Source organism: Herpailurus yagouaroundi, unplaced genomic scaffold (assembly GCF_014898765.1).
Source record: "Herpailurus yagouaroundi ecotype Mexico unplaced genomic scaffold, PumYag 183, whole genome shotgun sequence".
NCBI classification, from domain to species: Eukaryota; Metazoa; Chordata; class Mammalia; order Carnivora; family Felidae; genus Herpailurus; species Herpailurus yagouaroundi.
The window spans coordinates 9,640,857-9,662,459 of record NW_024412414.1 but is presented as its reverse complement, the minus strand read 5'-3'; the positions used below and the strand labels follow the sequence as shown (position 1 = coordinate 9,662,459).

The window sequence follows — 21,603 nt, the reverse complement described above, 5'->3', positions numbered from 1 at the left end:
GAATGTGCATCACAGCATTGTTTTTAATGACATGCAATTTAAAACATCTTGACTGTTTTTTAAAAAAAAGGTAAATACTTCGGTTAAGTAAACTGTGGTTTTTCCATATACTGACGTTCTAGGTGATTATTTTTGACGTGAAAATGTTTGTGATTGCTTGGTGAAAGAGCCTGACTGTATGCCACTATTACGGTATATTATATATATTACATTTTTTCTAATAAAGGCAGAAGGAGAGAACTTGAGTCGATGTCTATAGATGGTGGAGTTATTGGTGATTTTTGGTTTTCTGTGTGCTTTTCTCTGTTTTCAAAGTTTTCTTCATTAAACGGGTAATTCACTAATTAGAAGACAGTTTTTCCTGTATAAAGTAACGCATATCCATTGTTTCAAAGCCAGAAGTTATAGGTGAGTGAGGAAAAAAAAAAATCACTTGTCGTTTCAAGAACTTGGTGGCTATATAAGCTTAGAGTTCTTACCGCCCCCCCAAAACAAGTGTCATGTGTTGATTGTCTGAAGTTGCTCTCACTTGCTGCTTCATAGCGGCTTGTTGGAAAATATTTAACCAACGTTAATAGCAACATTAGCCTTTTGTACTCTTCAATTGATGAAACACCTCTTCCTTGCTTCCTTCCTTCCTTTTGACTATGCTCCTTTACCCAGTGTCCTTCACGCAGGTCTCAGGACACAGATTGGCGTTATGGAGGCAGAAGGGCTAATTGACCAGAAAATGAACTCAGATGTAAAGCTATAAATTGGAAGGGACTCAGAGATCAGCTATTTCATTCCGCTGATTTTACAGATGAGGAAACTGAGGTCCAGAGAGGTTACAGAGCTCCGCCAACATCTTGCTGCAAATTAAAAGCAGAGTGAGGATTGAAACCCTTGTCCCCTGACTCACTTGGCTGTGCAGTCATTCCCAAAAGCCAAGTGGAGGCAAAACCTTCAGAAAATGCAGTCGATGTCAGCACAGAGGCCAGATTAAAACTAGCCCACAGGTCCAAGAATTAGCCCACAGAGTTCTCCTCCATGTCTCTTTATTCTTTCTCCAGCCAAATATCTGAAAAAACAACCCATCAGTCCCCCCATACCTAGAAGTACCTACAGGCCAACTTCTTGCACAGAGGAAGTCTCTTTGCAGAGGGCAAGCCTAGACTGAACCCACAGTGCACTTCAGGGGATCTCTGCCTCGCCCTGCCACTAGAGAAATGGGAAAGGTTTAGACTTCCTCTTGTATTACCACCACCAGTGATCCTGCCATGAGCTTTGGGACCTTGGCCTAGTCCCTTCATCAGGAAATTATAATTACCATTTACCGTGAGGCACTCAGCACGTAAGGCTGGCCATACGGGATGTACCGTACACAGTATATACATCACGTAGCTCTTGTTCACTACAACTCTCTGTCCTCCCGTCTGCACATGAGGAAACAGAGGCTCAGAGGGAAGGAGAAAGAACCTAGCCTGCTGTTGTGATGTCCTGTGGTTAAACTAAGATTTGCACCTCTTAACTCCACAGTGCCCACTGCCTGCACTGCCCGGTTGGGTGTGGCCTTCTCCTTGAGGCTCTCAGCTCTGGGAGGACAAGGACCAGGGCTTGCCCACTCCCGCTTCCAGAGTGGCTGGCCCTTAGCAGAAGCTCAGTAACTACTCCATGAATGCACACTCATCACTTTCCTCTCCCTTGCTTGCTGAAACTCACTGGTGCCACCCTGTATTTGTTCCCTCTAAACTGGTGCTCCTCTAAACTGTCTGAGTAACTCTTGAAATTCCAACTGGTTCCCTCCTTCCTTTCCTATGCTTATTTCCCTTATCTCAGTTTTCATTAAGACAGGCAAGTATGAAGTGTTAAGAAAACAGTAGAATGCTTCTGAGTTGTTAAAAGGGTAAATTCTCTATAAATCACGTTGTCATTATGAGATATGTAATCTACATACATACATCTAATATAGAGGTTTCTTAAAACCATCGCATTGTCTTCTTTGTTTTTAAAGCTTTTTGATTTGGTATACAGAGAAGAGACTCTGCTTAATGTCATTAAGAGTGTCACTCGCAATGGCCGGTCCATCATCTTGACAGCAGTTCTGGCTTTGATCCTGGTTTACCTGTTCTCAATAGTGGGCTATCTTTTCTTCAAAGATGATTTTATCTTGGAAGTAGACAGGTTGCCCAATGAAACAGCTCTTCCAGGTGAGTTTGAGTCTTCTCATCTTTTTTTTAATGTTAAAAAAATATTTCTTAATTGTAAGTGAACTAAAAGAGAATGAGGACTTTAGCAGTGTAAGCACTGAGAGCATGAATTCTGAATAGAGGGCTTAGTCGTCGCTTTATTCAAAGGGTGGTAGGATATATCGAATGCTGAGTGGGAGTGTCCAGAGCCTACACTTACTTTATTGCCTAAAGTCATATTTTAAACTAATAGGACTTATTCAAAAACAGTTTGACCATATATGTTGAAAGATAGGAGGGTGCATCCCTCTGGCTTGGTAAATCTACTTCTAGGAATTGATCCTTAAAGGAAAAGCCTTCTGCCTGTGCATGCAGAAATGATGTGTATGAAGGATGCTGACTCCATTGGGAAACTGGAAGCAGTCTAAACATCAAGTGTTTTATTAGACTGCAGTCCTCTGGGGTGGCTTGCCCTACAGTTAGGACACATCTTTATAATCCTTCAACGAAAAGCACCCACAAATATATGGGAAACTGCAGAATAATAACTATAATAGGATCCACATATATATTTTTAAAAATTAAAAGCTCACATACGTCCTTTAAAATATGGAAGAATATACACCCCCCCCCCCAGCAGTGGCTGTCTCTGGGGCTTGTTTACTATATACAAGTTTGACAATGTGTATTATTTTTATATAGAGCAAGAACAGTTTTGAGAATGAAATAAAATGATTATATACTTGAGTGAGTGATACCCAAGTCTTCCTTTGTGTCAATCACAATATTTTAACACCGTTAAGTGAAATGTTACTGGTTTTTTATCAGGTAACCAGAGGCCCTGAATCCAAGGAACAAAGTAGAATTATTATCACTGGCTGCGCCAGGCAGCCTTTTTCTAAATGCTGCATTCTTGGCATGTAATTCCAGATTCCAAGTTGACACTGACTGAAATTTCCTGCCAACCATCTTAGGGTTCTGAACTAAACTGGTCTGGACCTTGGATTTCCGCTCATGCCTGCTGATGCTTTCTGTGCAGACTTGGTGTAAATCTTGCTGGAGTCTGTACGCTCAGTAGTATTTGTCGAAGAGTTTCAGCTGTGTGTCTTTAAAGTTGGAGAGGTGCTATTTAAGTGCGATATTTCTAGTAAGCCTACAGGAATTGACATTTCTGGCTTCTTTCCCATCCAGATCACCAAATGAAAGTGTAAATTGCATCTCTGCCTTGAATTTATATGCAGGAATGTAGGGTGTTATTTATGTAAAGAATTGTTTAATCAGCCGTGAATTGGGGACTTCAAACATTTTAACCATATGCTGCCAGATTGTTCATCATAAAATTTCCTCTCTCTCCCAGAAGCCGGAGAGAGTTTGGCAAGCGAGTTCCTGTATTCTGACGTGTGTAGGGTGGAGACTGGGGAGAACTGTTCCTCTCCTGCACCCAAAGAAGGTAGGAACGTGTAGCCTTAAGCCCCGTATTAGTGACAGGCCCCTCTTGAAGCTTAGATGGCGCACATGACATTGGAAGCAGATGGAAGCAGAGTTACTCTTGAGAAGTAAGGCCAATAGCAAAGAGTAAAGACTGGGAGAGAGGAGGGAGATGAAAGGGAAGAAGGTCTAATACCTGCTTGATTGATTCAGCCACTATTTCCTGGGTGCCCTCTAGTTGCCAGGGACTGTGCTATACTCTAAGATACACCAGTGTAGTGGGGTAGGCAGCCAGGCAGGCACCTTGCTGATGACTGGAGAGTATGCTAATGCTAGGAACAAGGACAGAATACAGAAAAGAGGCACCCAGCCTAATACTGGAGTAAGAGAATCCCCAAGGAGGTGATAGCTAAACTAAAATGGTAAAATCTTGGACAGAGGAGGAGGAGTGAGTGTTCCAGTTAAAGGGAATAAGGTGTCCAAAGACTTTGAGGTAGAATATACCATGTTGAGGGATACAATGATCATGAGGAAGAGTAGTAGTAAGAAATGAAGCCAGATGGGTCATCAGTAGGCCAGATCATGAAGGATCTTACATGTTAGGCTAAGAAGGTTAAACTACATCCAAAGGATGAATGGAAGTTGTTGAAAGCCAGGAGTGATCTGTGTTTTTAGCAAGACCATTATCACTGCAACTGGAGAAAAGAACAAGATAGGCAGCAAGACATGGTTCTTTTTCCCAAAATGATGAAGAATGAATGGACAGCGTCCAATATAAAGTGATTTATCTAGAGGACCTGCTGTAAAACGTTGCTGGGTTTAGCCAGTGAGGAGCTTGGGTCCTATGGGATTACCCTCAGCTGAGAGACAAGATGCTCGTGACTCAGAGTATTAAGCAACTTATCTAAGGTCAAACACCTGTTCTGAGCTGGGACTGGAGTTTAAAATCTGAGAAGGATAGGGAATATTACAGATTTAATATAGGGAAGGGCACTTGTGACTTGGCTTGAGAAACTAGCAGGGGTTGGTGATGAAAACAGAATTGCCCCCAGGTAACCTCAGATATTTGAAAGAAAGTATTTGATACCTGATTCCTTAGTTTTACTCTTTCTTGTTCCCATGTGTCTGTCAGCTGGCAAGATGGCATTCAGGAAAGACAGTGTCAAAATCATGGTACGTCTTTTCCCACATGCTGTAAATCTGTTGTTTCTTACCACATTCATAGAGCTGGTCCTCACAGAAGAGACGGAGCAAGACAAGGAGCACACGTGTGAGACACTTCTGATGTGCATTGTCACGGTGCTGAGTCACGGGCTGAGGAGCGGGGGCGGAGTAGGAGACGTGCTCAGGAAACCATCCAAAGAGGTAGCTGGATCCTGACGGGAAGGCAGAGGTGGGGGGAGGTGGCTGGATCCCGAAGGGAAGGCAGAGCTGGGTGGGGGTGGGGAGCAGCACGCAGAGAGCTTGCATGGAAACTGAAGACAGAGGCAGAGCTGGAGTAGTGATGAGGAGACGTGCAGGACTGGCCAGTTGAGGCTTCTCTCCCCTCCATCCATGGCCTTAGTATCAGGGTGCAGGGAAACCCTCCTTGTGGAAAGCCCCGCCCACTCCACGTACTGAAATGTTCGTGCAGGGCTGGGTCTGGCCTGCCTGAGCACATCTCCCAGACACCTTAGATCCCAGGAAGCTGTTCTTGTGCACATGCCACACAACACTTGCAGAACCGACAGTCTGGGCAAAGGGCTTGAAAAGGGACACAGTTGTGACTTTTCAAGTTTGATGCCCAATTTAACTTGTGACAGAGCAGACCAATAGGGTGAGGGTGAGCCCTGAATGTCGGGCGCGTCAAGTCCTCCTCCTTCTACCCTGAGCTCTCTGGGCCAGAGGACGGTGGGTCACGTTGCTGATGGCGACGCCTCTTTTCCAGGAGCCCCTCTTTGCTGCCAGAGTAATCTATGACCTCTTGTTCTTCTTCATGGTCATCATCATCGTCCTTAATCTGATTTTCGGGGTCATCATTGACACCTTTGCTGACCTGAGGAGTGAAAAGCAGAAGAAAGAGGAGATCTTAAAGACCACGTGCTTTATCTGTGGTGAGTGTGGCAGCCAGCCTCAGCAGGGAAGCCTCTGTGGGAGAGGCGCTGCCCTCCTGCTCTAGCATCTCTGGCCTTGGCGTCGGGTGGACTTCGGTTCTGCCTCTGCCGGGCAGTGTTTGGAGTGCCCGTCAATTCCCTGTAGGGATTGCCTGTGCCAGTTTGTTTTAAGGAACGAAGTGTGGGTTGGCGGGGATGTGATCGCACAGGATCGGAAATGAACATGGCTTATAGTCTTGTGTTTGTTGGGCTGCCGAGCATCTCCTGGTCCCGTCCTAAGTAACCAGAATGGAGATCTTCGTCCGGTTCCGGCCTGTGGATGTCTTCACTGCAGATAGTATCAGGCATTAAGTGAAAGAATATTCCTCTTAGAGTGTATGGTGAAGGTGTCAGGAGTCAGACCTGGGTTCTGATTAAGTTACTGCAACTTAGTAGTGGTGTAATCATGGTATAGTCCCTTCAGTTCTCTGAACTTGAACTGCTCATCTGTGAAATGGATGCAATAATATGTACTTCTTTGCATTATTGTGGGGCTACGAGAGTCAGTTTATGTAACACAGCTAGCACAGAACCTGCACATTGTAGGTGCTCGATGATGAGCAGTAAACTGCAACAGAAGAGAGGTACAGGGGATACCCAAGAAACCATTGTCACTATAACTGCAGAAAAGTATATGTAAATGTAAACTAATCATGTAGGGATCTGGGAGCTGAGTAGTCATTTCAGGATTATTCATAATATAGTTACTGAATATATAAATTTCCTATTGGTACAGATGCTCACAAAATGAGCATTTTCCATTTCAAAACTTAAATCTTTGCTTTTTGCCCCCTGAAAACCACTTAAAGCCTTTTGTTTTGAAATAATTCCAGAGTTACAGAAAAGTGATTAGAGCAGTACAAAGAATTTCTATATACTCGTTAACCAGACTCCCCAAATAGTAATAATTTACCTAATCTGCTTTACTCATAGTTTTTCCGAAAAGTCAGAGATTGGCTGGCATGATGTATCTTTATCCCTAAATATTTCAATATATATTTCCTAAATTGTAAGCTGTATATATACACACAGACACACACGCGCACACACACACACACACACACACACACACACACACACGCAGCATAGTTATCAAAATTAGGAAATTAACAAAGATACCATGTTATCACTCAATCTCCAGACCCTATTCAGATTTCACCCTTTATCCCAGAAATGTCCTGTACAGCAAATGAAAGCCCAGGTCACGTCATTGCATTCACTTGTCACGGCTCATTAGCCTCCATTGACATTTTTTAAGAGTTTGGTCATTTATTGTGTAGAATGTCCCTTGGTTTTGGTTTCTCTGATGTTTCCTCACAATAGAAGTGGGGTATGCATTTTTTTATAGGAACATCAAAGAAATCTGTTTTTTTTCTCCTCAGTGCATCATTTCAGGAGGCATGAGATGCCCACTCATAACCAGTGACATGAACTCTGATCACTAGGTTAAGGTGATAATTGCCAGGTTTTTCCACTAAGTTAGGTTTTTATCTCTTTGTAATTAAGAAACATTTTATGGGGAGATACTTTGAGATCATGTAAATACCCCACCATCCCTCAAATTAAACATTAATCCAGTAGCTTTAATGTCCACTAATGATTTCTGCCCGAGTCTTTTATTAGGATGGCTCTCCAATGATGATTTTCTCATTTTACTATTTTTGCCTTTGTTAACTGGCTTGTTCTTTTAAATAAAAACTCTCTCTTCTCATTATGTATGTATACTATATATGTGTAAGTGCTTTTGGATTTGTAACAACATGGATTCCTATATTTTTATTTATTCCAATGGATTATAATCCTTCAATATCATTATTTGCTTTAATAATCAGATTTCCCCAGATTTGTCCAACGAGAGGCCCTTCAGTGTGGTTTCTGTTTTACCATGGCACCATAATTTTTTATGTACTTTCCTTACATTTTTAGTTCCATGAGCTGTTCATTTCAAGCTTAACTTGTACTTCCCTGACCCAGCCCTGGTATCACCCATTTCTCCAAAAAGTCCTGGTTCTTTTTAGCAGAGAATGGTATTTGGAAGCTAAAATCTAGAAGATCTGGGATCTAGGTGTGCTCATTCCTGCTGGAGTGCCACTGCCAGACCCCAGAAGGGTTATTAGGGTGCAGATGAGGAGTACACATGTAAATGCATACACCTGGATGTTTGTATACACATACATATGTATCGACACACTTCTGTATCTATTTTATGTACATATGAAAAAGGATGAGTTCATACCCATAGCTCTAATTCCAATTCAGCGTTACGGTGTTTATCTTTCTCCCTTTCCATATTTGTGCTCTCTTCTTTGACAGTGAGAAATCTGGCTCCCATGATATACCACATAGTTCTTTGATCGATCCAAGACTATACAGAAACTAGTCTCACAATTGCTCACCCAGACCTCTGCAAAACAAACTTACCAGCTAGAGTTCAAAATGTGCTTAAAGTTCTTTTTGTCCTCATTCTGTCTCTTCAAAAACCTTTTAACATGTGTACATTTTGGCATCTCCCTGGGAGAAGGGACCTCACATTCACCAGTTGCCTGCTATGCATGAGCAGGTCACACCTGTGCTCATTTAAGCCTGAGCACTCCTAGAACGCAGACGGCAGTGCCCTGTACCCTGATGGAGCAACTGAGGCACGTGGAGACTAAACAGTGACCGGTAAGGGGCAGAGGTGGGACACAGACCGAAGTCCATCTCTCTCACATCCTGTGTCTTTCCTGCTGTGATGTAAAAGGGAATGCATGTAGAAGGCCAACAGAATCCAATTCTTCACCAAGATGGGAGCTGGAACCACAGACTCCTCTCTGGACAGTTCTCTCACAGATTTTTCTAGACCATGGCTGCTCACTTGGGGCCGGGGGCTTTCTGTCTCTCCTTAGGCTTGGAAAGAGACAAGTTTGACAACAAGACTGTCACCTTTGAAGAGCACATCAAGGAAGAACACAACATGTGGCACTATCTGTGCTTCATCGTGCTGGTGAAAGTGAAGGACTCTACAGAGTACACCGGGCCCGAGAGTTATGTGGCAGAAATGATCAAGGTGAGCAGGAAGCTCCTGGAGGCAGCTCGCACTGGGGCCAGACAGCAGGTCTGTCCTCGCGGCTCACGGCCTGGTGCTGGGAGCCAGCGGGCAGGTCACACGGCAGGAAAATAACATCTCACGCTTAATGGGCTCTTATCATAGTTCAGCTATTAAACTCTAGAACTCTGTGCGTCCTCTCAAGTGAACTTCAGAAGCACCGGGCAGGTGGTATCATCTACACTTTAAAGGAGGAAACGGTGAGGCTCTAAGAGGTTCATGCACAGCCACCTAACTGGGACTGGAGTTTTCACCTAGATCTAACTCTGTAGCCTGATTTCCCATCTCTGTGTACTCAGCCTCTTCTCTTCATTATGGCTGCTTTTCTGTTTTCTCCTTAAATAAGACCTGTCCCTAAGAGATAGCTTTTAAAAATGATCAGTCATTGTAATTCAGCTTGGTTTGTTTGGCCTCGGCCTACCCTTTCTGGGAGATGCTTCGCTAATCATCATAAAGGGATCATATGACAGAGGAACTGGAATCCCAAATTAATCTTGTTGCTGTTGGGGAGCGTGACCGCCATGTCCTGGGAGGAGGGGGAGCTGCTGCAGTTTCCAGAGCACTCTTCTCAGTCAGGGCTTTCTGGAGGCACGAGACGTGTGCCATAAGAGTCCCAGGCCAGCTGTCCTTTCATACGTGTGGTTTCTGAACTTCGTTAAAACGTTCAGGGGCCTCGGTAAAATGAGGAGGCATGATCTGTGAAGTCTGGGGAGCCTTTGTGATTTGCACTAGCTCACTTGGGGGAGAGGGAGCCGTTAGCTCGTAAGAAAGACTACACAGTACGTTGACTCTCCTTCCAGTTGCCAAGGACTTAAGCACTCAGCCCGATAATGAGTTATCCTAAATGAACCCTTCTGTGTTTTTTATGCAGTGTTTTTAGCTTTTTATCTAAAGAAATCTCAGGTGATGTGTGTTCGTATAAATACCATTGTATGCAGCAGATGCAGCCGGGTTCGTTCTTTTCTTGCTGGCAGGTCAGCAGTCACATGGTAATAGTCTTGAAAACCCCCATTTGACACCAGCTCAAAGGACTCTGGGTTCTGGAAGGCTTTCTGGGGATACTGTGCCGTCTGTACCTTTGAGGTCCTTAAAGTCTAATGCCATGCTTCTGAAACTCAGTGTACATACAAATCATCTGAGACAGGTTCAGAGTTTTGATTGTGATTCAGCAGGCACTGTCAGGACTTGAGGTGGGGCAGCTCCAGCAAGCTACCGGGGGGTGCCCACGCTGCTGGTTGGCGGGTCATGCTTGGAGTAGTGAGAACCTAACTGAAGAGACAAAACAGATGCTGATTTGAGAAATGATCCTCTAAACTGGTGATGTGGGTGCTAAGGACAGGTATTCCTAATACTCTGTAAGCATTTAGCATTTTCTGGCTTGTAAAGCTCTTTCACATATTTTACTGTGTTTGTAATTAAATTTACCTTAAGTGGGGAACCAATCCGAGAGAACTTGGAGATTCTCTCCAAGAGAAATCGATGAGGCTTGACAGAGGAGATGACTTTTAAGGGGTTTTGAAAGAGAGAGTCACCAATTAGCAGAGGTGGGGGAGGGGAGAAAAAAAAAAAAACATAGAGAATGAGAAAAAGATGCGAGTTCCAGAATGCGGTCAATAGATGTTCTCTCTTACAGATGAAAGCCACGCTCAGGGTTAGGTAGCTTGCCCAGAAGGAGGCAACCAGGGATCGGGGACCGGACCACAGCCACGCTAGACAGTAGACGAGGAGGGAGCCGGCAGCACTGGGCTGGCCTGGGACGGGACTGGTTTTTAAGGTTAGGAATTCTGATGGTCGCCAGTGCAGATTTCCCATTAGGTCTCCAGGGTCAGGACACATCAACTGAAAAAGTTCTCAGCGCCTTTCTTTTCCTGAAGTTGTTGATGTTGCCAAACGAAGACATTCTGTAAGCATGATGCTGACAGAGACTGGTCTGCATACACACACATAAGTCACTTCATTTGCATTAAGTCCTGTAACGCAGAGAGGAGAGCACCTCTAGTTTTTACCCTTTTCCGCATTCTTTTTCTCCCTCACTTTGTGTGCTTCTCTCAGAAGTGTTTGTGTCCTATCTTTAAATCTTTAGGGGCCAGTTTTAAAGTTTTCTGTTAATCCCCTTACTTTACAGTCAGAGAAGATTCTGGTGCACTTTTAGGTTTCTGTCTCAATCACGTAAAGGGGCCTTGTGAGCCGTCACCTGGTGAGGATTAAGTGCCGGAAGTCACCACCCAGCCTGCTCAGAGCCTACTGCTTGGCCATGCTTTGAAAAAATCCAGCATTCAGTGTGCTTTCCTCATCCACATCATTCTTAAATTGTACAAGAACTTCTTGTCAAAAGACCTAAAAATATGTAGCATCAAAAGATTGTTAACTCTGAAATGTCAGAGTTGCTGAGGAACCAGACGTTTTGTGCCCTTAGCGAGGGCTCAGGAAAGCGTTAGATCCACTGGCTGAAAGGCAGTGCGTTTTGCCGACACCATTTTCAGTGGTGCCTAGTGTTAAGGTTGCACGCATCCCTGCTAGGGACTCCCCCAGAGAACACTGGCCACAGGAGGTTGGGTCCTGGGGGTGTTCAGCTGGAAGTCCGTGGGAACTCAGAGCTGCGAGGGGCATGCCTACGTGGTGGACCCATTCAGTCATACCCTGCAGGGCAGCCACAGCCAGGAGAGGAGGTCCTCTGAACATTCCCCCTGAGGGGGCAGGCATCCTGCCCTCCACCCAGGGAGGAAAAGCCAGGTGATCTCTCTGAGAAGCCACCTCTGTTACTCCGGGATCAAGGGGAGAGAAGGGCAGCTAACCATGTCAGAGACGGAAGAAAGAGTCAGCTGGCCGCTCACCTACTCTTTCACTTACTTCATGTCCCAAAAGATCTCAGTGAGACAGGCTCTTCTGGGACTTGGGTTTCTCAGGAAAACCACCTCTAGCCCACTGGCTGGAGGCCGGGGGTCTTTAGCTCTCCCTCAGCTCATGAATTAAGATCCCAGAGACTCATTAAGAACTGTGAAGTACCAGCTGCCTGTAGACAACCCAGAAGCCTGGAGCAGAAGAGGCCCCAGGTGGTCAGTGCGGAGGGGGAGGAGCTTCACAGCTGCCCTGAAAACAGCTCCCTGCCGACAGGGGTGTCAGGGCGGGCGAATAGGTTTTCATCTCAAAAAACAAGGAAACACTGTGTTTCTTGCCATCTCAGGAGGGAAAGAAGGAGCGTGTGAAGATCACGGTAGAGGACTCAGCACCCACATGTTCACCCACAAATTAACTCTCGTCTGAACAGAAGAGAAGATTGTATATTCTCTCCTCTCTCCTTGCCCTCTCTCCTTTCAGTAGAGATGAGGCTATCCCTGGCAGAGCCAAGGCCAGGCTGACGCCTCCCATGAAGTCCTTCCTCCCTAAGCATTGGATTTGGAGGCCGAGAATCCAAGATGTGAGATCTTTCTCTGCTCCTTCCTAGCCATGTCGCTCCAGGAAGTCAGAGGACTTCCCTGACCTGAGTTACTGTCTGTAAGTGGGGTTAATACCACCTCACAGGTCCACTGGGTGGTGGGAATGAGATGAATGTGGGGAACCCGGGGGTGGATGACAGAAGGGCCAGATGGACGGACAGAGCAGTCAGCAGGGAAACAGAGTGCAGTGCTGACAGAGAGCTGACGCAAGCATCGCGTCCTACACTTCCACAACTGTGTAAGATGTCTTGGCTGTTGGCACACTGTTGCTTAGAAAAGTCAGAATGGGCATCCTGACTCCAAGAAGTTCCTCCCATGGAAAATTCCGGCTTCTTCATGGCTCTTAAATTTAACATCTTAAGTGCTGTTAAATGTTGAGATAGGACAAAGTTAACAGTAGCATTCGTTCTCCATCGAACTGGCCTCCATACTTGTGACTAAACACACAATCTGTGTGTCTAGAGGTGTCCTCCACTCACATTCACAGCCCAGGACCAGGGGTTCAGGTAACTTGGGGAGTGGCCCCTGAGTTCTGTATCCCAACGGTTCTGTCACGACTGGACTTGGCTCCCTGGTGGATTCGTCCCTCAACTCCACACACGTGATGGGAGGTGGGCTGTAACCAGCGCCTCAGAGGGGAAGCGAGGCCTCCCCTGTGACTCTGTACGGATCGCCCAGTATCACTCCTTCTGGAGATGCAGTCTCAGATTCGTTGACTCAGGCCCCAGACAGAGCTGTACTTTCAGAGAAATGTGACTACGGAATGACCTCACTCAGCCCTGGCAGTTCAAAGCAAGAGAAAAAACCGAGTTTCCTTCCTCTCCCCATAGGAACTTGATTTTTGTGCTACCATGTGGAGTTTTAGTGATAGCCTTTTATGATAAGCAGTTTTATTAGCCCTGAGCTGCATTTAAATTTTCACAGTAATTTATGTTGCACACTTTTTAAAATTTTTTTTTTTTAAGGTTTAGTTATTTTTGAGAGAGAGAGCACTAGCCAGGGAAGGGCAGAGAAAGAGGGAGACACAGTCTCCAAAGCAGGCTCCAGGCTCTGAGCTGTCAGCACAGAGTCCGACGTAGGGCTCAAGCTCATGAACCTATGGGATCATGACCTCAGCCAAAGTCAGACGCTTAACCCACCGAGCCACTCAGGCGCTCCTGTAGCACACGCTCTTTTTCAGTAATTCAACATTCTTTGATTTGTATCCACTGCTGACTGAAATGAGAATTTGTTAGTCCATAGATAATGACACACTCAGATATATTTAACCTGGATAAGTGGTAAACTAGTTGTATCTTTGCCTGAAGGAATTTAAATACTGCACATTGGGCATGTCGTACATAAAAGATCATATATATGATTCCCAGCAAAGATGCAGCAGCCCAATTTTCTGTGACAGTCAACCTCAGGAGAAAAGCCAGTGCTTACTTTGTTAAGCAGAATAAGTTATTCCTGAAAGTTAGAAACTCCAGGAATATTAAGAACGAAGATTGGTAAAGACCAAACTCTAACTTAAACTATACAAGTACAGATTTTATTAATGAAATCTAGATTTCCCCTCTGTACTTGGAATTCTACCTTCAAAAATAAGTTCTACTTTCAGAGTTGTGTTTTTGAGTGAATTGCAGGGTGATAAGAGAGAATGCTGTGGGTCTGATTTCAACATCCCCTGCTACCTGGAGCTGCTCCTGACCCTTCTCTTCTCCCATATGGCATGTTAACTGACCACCGGGCCAGCTGGGGAGAACCTTCTCCTACCACAGCCTGAGTGTCCTGAGAAAGGCTGCTTCCAGAGGAGTGGACTCTGCTGTGCTCTGCCGTGACAAGGCAGACTGGATAATAACTCTGATAACAGGCCATGTTTAATCATTACGTACTGAAATAAATGCTTTGCACACATGATCCCAATTACTCCCCATAACAGCATTGTAGATAGCACCATTACCATTTTACAGATGGGAAACTGGGGCCCAGAAAGGTTGAGCAGCTTCTGCAGGGTCACCCTGCTAGAAAGGGCTGGTGCTGACAGAACCCACCCTGGGGCTGTCCTGACCTGTGCATATACAGTGTGGTTTCCCTCTGCGTTGACACGCAGCCCTCAGTGTCAAGAACCTGCAGCTGTTGGTCAGGCTGAATCTGGTTTTCCTGCCTTGGACTGGCTCATCCCCCAAGGGCCTCCTTCCATCCGGGTGGTGCTGAATTAGCCACCTTCAAAAGAGGCAAGGCCCAGCAAAGGCCCCACTGGGGGTAGGGAGAAGGGTGAGGAAGACTGACCCCCTGGGTAGTGCTGAGTGGCTAACGCATAAATCAACAAGATAGAAGCTCTGTGCAGTAGATGAGTGTTAATTCCCTGAGCTGCCGCCAGCACAGCTAGTTAGGGAACCCCCTTGAGTCGAATACTACAGGGGTTATAGGAATGACGGGAGTTCAGGAAAGGCAGAGCCAACTCTTACGAAGGGTGTATCTGAAATTACGTGTTAATTCTAACTCGGTAAAATCTGATGAACCTCCTTACCCTCACCTGAGCCTGGAACAGGGAATGCTCGTTCCTTTTGTGGCCATTATTTGAGGGGGGAGAGGTGTCTAAGGTAAGGGTAAGGAAAATTCACCAGAACCATAGACAGATGGGCTTCCACACCCGAGTGACTCATCTGAATGGTTAGAACTCCCTGATAATTAGTGTGTCTGATCCATCATCCTTTAAGCCTGGTGCTGACTTTTTCTCATAGTGAAAACAGACCACGCTCTCCCTCCCTCCCTCCCTCTTCCTCTCTCTCTGTCTTCCTCCTTCCCTTCCCCACGCATGCTTTCACACACTATTCCACTAGAGATTTCTCAATTTGTTCCAGCTTGTATTAATTCACTTGACCTCTTCAGAAACTAGTTGTATGGGGATATAAAAGCAAAGAAACAATCTTCTAAATCAAAAGTAGTGTCATGGCAGCTGGTGAAATGCTGTTAGAAAATAGTGCCTTCTTTCACATAAGGGGAGAGAGTCCAGGAGCCACCATTCCTGGAAAATGCTTTGCTGAAAGCCCTTTTCAATTTGCATCAAAAAACTATGTAGGAGGTGGCTCAGTCAGTTAAGCATCCGACCCTTGATTTAGTCTCAGGTCATATGTCATGATTCATGAGATCAAGATCCGTGTGGAACAACATGCTGACCGCACAGAGCCTGCTTAGGATTCTTTCTCTCCCTCTGCCCCTTCCCCACTTGTTCCCACGATCACATGCTCTGTCTGTTCTTCTCTCTCAAAATAAAGAAATAAACTCTTAAAAAAACATGTAAGAGGGAGATGTTTTTGCTAGAAAATACCTCCAGTTAAATTTTCCAAGCAAAGAAATTCTCTTAGCAAATAAAGCACTACTAAACATCGATGAGGAAATACTGTAAGAAGATTCAAAGCCATAGGGCATCTGGCCTTAGCAGATCATGTTGATCTGTATTAGCTAAGAAGACACAGGAAGCAAGCACGTCAGAAAGCAGTGTGTTAACAAGGGCAAAAGATCAGAATAGGAACTGAATTACCTACATGTCACCGACTTCTTTTAAGAGGGGAAATGACCCAAGTCTTGCACCTTTCTTGACCCAAGAGAGAGCCTTGGTGCTAGAAAATCTGCAGGCGGGCACTTGGCGAAGTGAGGGCAGCAGCTTTCTGCCCGAGGAGCTCCGTGAAGGGACGAAAGGAAATAACTCGGGACAGAAATGGAAACCAGGAATTACTTGTGTTTCATAATCAGATAAGAGCGAGTCCGTCTGCAAGGAGGGAATGCTGGTAGTGGTCTTGTGAGCAGAAAAGTGAACGTAAACGTCAACCCGAAGGGTCTCAGCTCAAGGCAATGAGAAATGGGGAGTCCATAGTAGCCAGGACTGAGAGTACAGTGCCAGAAGAGGTCAGCAGGCTGTGCACCCACCTCCCCACAACCACCTGCCTCATCGCGTGCCAGGCGGGCATGTCCTGGCTGGTGATTGAGTGACATGGAAACCCTGTGCTTTCGTGCAGATGTGCAGTAGTGGATTCCGACTTTTTTTTTTAATATTTTTTTTTAATTTTAACTTTTAATTTTGAGACAGAGACAAAGCCTGAACGGGGGAGGGTCAGAGAGAGAGGGAGACACAGAATCGGAAACAGGCTCCAGGCTCTGAGTGGTTAGCACAGAGCCTGATGCGGGGCTCAAACTCACGGACCGCGAGATCATGACCTGAGCCGAAGTTGGACACTTAACCGATTGAGACACCCAGGCGCCCCGGATTCCGACTTTTATTCTGGGATTCTGGTGAGGTTGCTGAGAGGAAGAGAGTGCCTTCATCAGTTCCAGGGACAGACATTTCAGCGCTGGTAGTGCTGCATCGTCAGCTTCCCTGTCTAACCTGGGGGGCCACAAGCCTTGATTAAATGTCCCTCAGGCTCCGAAAGCCCTTCGCCGTGGGTGTGGATACAGCCCGTGCTGTGCTCCAGTACAATTCCCAGAATGCTTTCTGAAGTTAGCTGACACCATGGCAGAGCGCGAGAATATTAGAGCAAGGGAGAAGTGGAGAGGGATTTGGCACTTGCCGTTCGGTGGCTGGAAACAGCGTGTCAGCAGCACCAGACTCGCCTCCCAACCAGCCAGACATGCTCGCGCCCCACCCTCTGCACTTGAGCTTGGGTTTCTGTCCGTGGCGGCTGCACAGAGCAGTTGCTGAGCTATGATTCCCCGCCCAGGCTTATCACACACTCTGCCCTCTAGTCTAGAGGCTAACAAGTCACCCCTTGCCCTGCTGTGCACTTCACAGGTGCGTGCTTCTTCTTACGAAGCACTTGGCATTGGGACCCTTGGTCTGCACTGACCTCCCAGCTCTCTCTGAATTTTCCACACTCTGACCTTCATAGAGGGTGTGCAAGGCACCATTGGTAAGAATGAGTGGAACAGAGCCATAATCGGAAAGGATTATCTATGCTCACTTAGAGCCTGTGCAGAATCTGAGAGAGGTACGTAGCAACTGTTGGATCATTCAGCTGAGGACTGCCTCCACCACTGGTGACAGTCTCCCCATTGTGAGCTAGTCCAGGGATGTATGTAGGAATTGATGTGTCTGTACCCCCAACTCAGCAGACATGGGAAGTGCAAAAACGTATTTTCCTCCCTTCCACATACTGGAGCTGCCTCCTGCTCTTTCCCCCAGTACAGCGCCCACCGAGCTGCCTTCCTTGCCCCCTGCAGTCTCAGACACCCTCACTGCACTTAGAGTGCCGTTTTCCCCTGAATCTAAAGACTGACTGTACCTGATACAGCTTACCTGACCGCGAAATTACAGTATGTAATGCATATAACACAGAAAATCATATAGACTGTTTCTTGGTAAGGCTTCTGGGCAACAGTAGGCTAATTGTTAAGTTTTGGGTGAGTCAGAAATCATATGCAGATTCTCACCTGTGGGAGTCAGCACCCTTAAATCCCTGGGATGTTCAAGCGTCAACTGTACATACGTTTAGGATTCTTTAAGATATCCCTTTATAATGAAGCCGTCTAACAAGTCACTAAGGAATGTGAGAATGAAGATTTATTAGTATTTAGGTATAGTCCTATGTATGTGCACATTACACAGTGGACAAGGCTCTCAGTTTCTCCTTTCACACACCCACTTCTTCTCAGGGCCTTGGTGTGACCCCCATATAAAGTGAGAAAGTTGAATCAGGGTCTCTTAGGCCGTCTTTAGCATTGTAATTCAGCGAAGCAACTTGCAAAGCAGTGGTAGGAGTCCGTGAACTACTAAAGAGGGTCTCTGTCTAGAGCAGGGATGAGGGTGTCAGGAGGGAGAGAGGACGCCTGTGTGAACAAAGCCGGTAAATCTTTGGGGTCAGGGTGCCCAGGTCAGGTCAGTAAAATGAGGGATTTGGAAAGGACTGAGGAATTTAGAGAGCCTGCACACAGCTGGTGATCTCTTTCACTCTTAAGAGCTGGAGCTCTGTGGCACATTTCCTCCAAGCCACTCCCACGTCAGTAACAGTGCCAGTGACTTGCCCCTCAGCTCTCACTGGAGTCGTATCAATGGTGAGAGAGATGACATTTTTCTCTTTTCTGGGAGTCTATCTAGGCAGGGCTGACCTTAAGGAAAACCATTTCAGGCAAGAGTTTGACAACATGTAGACCTATAGGATGACTAACACTGTTCGAAGGAACGTTGTTGTATATGAAGCAGCTTACATACAACAACCTTACAATAGTGAGGTTTATGAGTGTATACGTATGTGTATGTATATTCAAAAATCCCAAGTATTTTTTCCTGAAACAACAGCAAAGAAATTTGGAAAGCTGTTTAAGTAGACTTCTGGAAAAAGTCATGGAATCCAGAAAAGAATACAGGAAAAAAACAATAAAAATTGCTAAAATCCCATACATAACCTCTGGGAATGTTCTGCTAGATTTCATAGCTAACTGAATATGCTGGGGAAGCTGCCGGGGCAAAGGGTCATGAACCAGCTTGACCGGGGGCAGGTTACCCTAAGTGTTCTCTATTAGGAACCTCCAGTGGGTCAGCCATGCCTTGTCCGACACCGTCTGCCAGCCCCACCTTTCTCTTCTGTGTGGACCCTGGCTTCCTCACTTGGAGTGGCAAGCATTGCTTTCTCAGAGTCTCAGTGGGGGCCCAGAAATCGCTTCACCTGAGGGCCTACAATGACTTAAACCAGTGATTCTGCAGCTGGCTTTTCTTAGGGATTTCATCAGAAATGGGTGCGGTTCTCTATGCTGGCGAGGGCCTGTCTTTGTTACACTGTATCATCCAAGAACAACTATTAACCGAGTCTGGGAAGGGTAAGTGGTCACTCCAGCCCAGCTGAAGATTATATAATGTGGCCTGCTTTGGTAATGTCATTCAGAGCTCAAGAACAGAACCACTCTGACACCTAAAGTTGGGAGTCGTGTGGGAAACCTTCATATGGCTGCATTGCCAAAAGAGAAATTCTGTATCTCTAAAATGGAATGCCTTAGAAAGGAAGGAACCTGACACGGAGTCACTACACCTGGAGTCAAAATGTGGATTGCAGGGTTGACTCCACACTAGCTTTGAGACCTTAGGCTGATGACACCGATTTAGAATACTTTTGCATAATGCTTTCCAGCTTATGGGACACTTTGTCACATCCATTTGATCCTTACACGGTAACTCTGTGGGGGTAGCCCATGATCTCTTTCTCACAATACAGAAACGGAGACCCAGGTTGGTTAGCCAACCCATTCACTGGTGCACTGTCTATAACACACTGCGGCACTGTGACTTCAAGTCCTGAGCTTTTGATTCAGGCTATGACTCTTCCTGATGACAAACTCATGTCACAGGCTGTTGTAGAAACACACCTGTGAAATGCAGGGATACCGTAAGTGGTTTGAGTTCACTCTACTTTGGGAACAGAGGGAAGTGTGGATCCTTGAATTAGGGACCGGCCAACAAATTCCAGGTGTGGGATCTATTGTTTTTAATAGACTTTATTTTTTACAGCACTTTTAGGTTTACATAAAAACAGAGCAGAAAGCACAGAGTTCCTGTACACTCCCCCCTCCCTGCCTCACTCCCACCCAGTTTCTCCTGTTATTAACATGTTGCATTACCGTGGTATGTTTGTTTCCACTGATGAACCAAGATGACACATTATTAGCTACAGACCAGAATTTACATTAGGATTCACTCTTGGTGTTGTACCTTCTATAGGTTTTGACACATGTATAATGCCATGTATCCACCATTACAGCAGCAAACAGAATAGCTTCACTGCTCTAAAAACCCTCTGTGCTCCCCCTATTTATTCATCCCTCCCTCTCCCCAACCCCATGATCTTTTTAACATGTCCATACCTGGGATTCATTTTTTAGTTCAGTTTTTTCTGAATGTATAATAATTGCTATAAATAGCTTTTAGAGTCACTGAGCATAGAGATCATTATCACCGTTGTTCACCGAAAGCAACAGATTTGGGGTTCTATTTTTTGCTGTGATCTTAAAAAAGTGAGCTCTACGGATTATTTTAGTCCCGTTCAGTAAAAAATAATCACCCCTCCCTACAAAAGGGGCAAGTGATTTAAGGTTTATTAAGTGTCCTATATTCCTGCTTTTGGAAAGTTAAAGGATGATCTTCAGTCCTCCCCTGCCTCCTCTGCGCTCTCATCCCGGGTGTCCCTAGGCATTCTGGGAAACCCTGGTGTGTCCTCCTGCTTGGTAAGCTGAGTAGAAACACACTTGCTGTCTGATCGAAAGGACAGTGTTTACCTTCTTTGATCTCCTCAGAGGGGACTATGAAGGAAAGAGAAGCCCCAGGTCTCTTTGTCCGTCATGCCCCCACCAAAAAATGTCAAGTCTCCCATCAGGCTATAAAAGAATAAAGGATTCAACAATAAATGTTCCATTGTTTACGTGGTAAACTAAACAAGACTACCTGAGCAGACTTTCTCTGAGGAAGGTGACTGATTACCTCAGTAGTCTTTCTTAGAACAGCCTCTTCAGTTGAACCTGGGAAGAAGGAAAAAAAAAACTCTTCTCAGAATGATTAGCATTTGCATCATACAATCCAACTTCCTCTCCTCCTCCTCTCTGTCTCTGTGTCTCTCACTCACACACACCCTCCCTCTTTCCAGTCAAGGACATTTCAAGAGGTCAGTACCGCCCCCGTGTCTAAAACTTCAATGTTTGCCTTTACAGGGACTTTTCCAACTTTACCTAGAAAAGAACTAACCAGAACTTTAGCACTTGTGGTCAGCGTGCTTCCGGCTGTGGCTTCAGTCAGTTTGTCTGCTCTGACAGAGGAAGCACTTGCTGTGACGGGAACTGCACGGGCTGGATTGTAGAAGGACCGGGGCAGACAGTGCCTAATGACATTGGTATGTGAGATGCCAGCAGCAAGGAAAGCGAGGGAAGCACGGAGGGATGTCTCAGACCCAGAGTGACAGAGGCTGCTGACAGACGCTCAGTGAACCAACAGCCTCCCCCAGCCCCACCTTCCTGCGTGTGCATGCGCACGCGCACGCACACACACACACACACACACACTGAATTCATGTATAAACAAAATGCTGCAGTTGAAGATGATTTTCTTTAAAAATGCAGAAGCCAGGACACTGAGACATATTTCTGATCTTCACTACAGATAAAGGTAGCATTCTGCAAACATTTTGAGACCTTCAGACTCTGACTAGCTGGAGAGCCCTGCGTGACAGGCTTCACTGAAGTCCTGTAGCACGCAAGCAAGCGTGGCATTTTGTATGAAGGTGTGAGCTCAATACAAACTAACTGGATTCAGGTGTGCTCTTGGCCCCTCCACTAGTTATTGGGGTAGCCTCAACATTTTCCATCAGAGATTCAGATCGTCTACAGAGGGG

General features: G+C 45.7%; 1 protein-coding gene and 1 long non-coding RNA gene across 18 annotated transcripts in view; one reads left to right on the top strand and one right to left on the bottom strand.

The window, feature by feature from the left end:
- Positions 1-21,603, top strand: part of ITPR1 (inositol 1,4,5-trisphosphate receptor type 1) — a 329,757-nt gene that overhangs the window by 294,859 nt on the left and 13,295 nt on the right. For all 6 annotated transcript variants that reach the window (XM_040492113.1, XM_040492112.1, XM_040492110.1 and 3 more), the window contains 5 exons: positions 1,994-2,189; positions 3,526-3,618; positions 4,822-4,961; positions 5,524-5,689; positions 8,614-8,774. In XM_040492113.1, coding sequence (XP_040348047.1) covers positions 1,994-2,189; positions 3,526-3,618; positions 4,822-4,961; positions 5,524-5,689; positions 8,614-8,774 — 756 coding nt within the window. The remainder of the gene's footprint in view (positions 1-1,993; positions 2,190-3,525; positions 3,619-4,821; positions 4,962-5,523; positions 5,690-8,613; positions 8,775-21,603) is intronic.
- The window catches only part of LOC121041328 (uncharacterized), a 33,190-nt gene continuing 17,155 nt past the window's right edge, over positions 5,569-21,603 (bottom strand). The window contains exons 5-9 of one of the 12 annotated variants that reach the window (XR_005795686.1): positions 20,961-21,093; positions 20,700-20,737; positions 20,498-20,596; positions 17,666-17,772; positions 5,569-6,296 (exon numbers count right to left, since the gene is read on the bottom strand). This is a non-coding gene — a long non-coding RNA (uncharacterized LOC121041328). Of the gene's footprint in view, positions 6,297-17,665; positions 17,773-19,465; positions 20,738-20,960; positions 21,094-21,603 lie in introns of those variants that run through there. The other 11 variants (XR_005795684.1, XR_005795687.1, XR_005795690.1 and 8 more) reach the window with 11 other exon arrangements.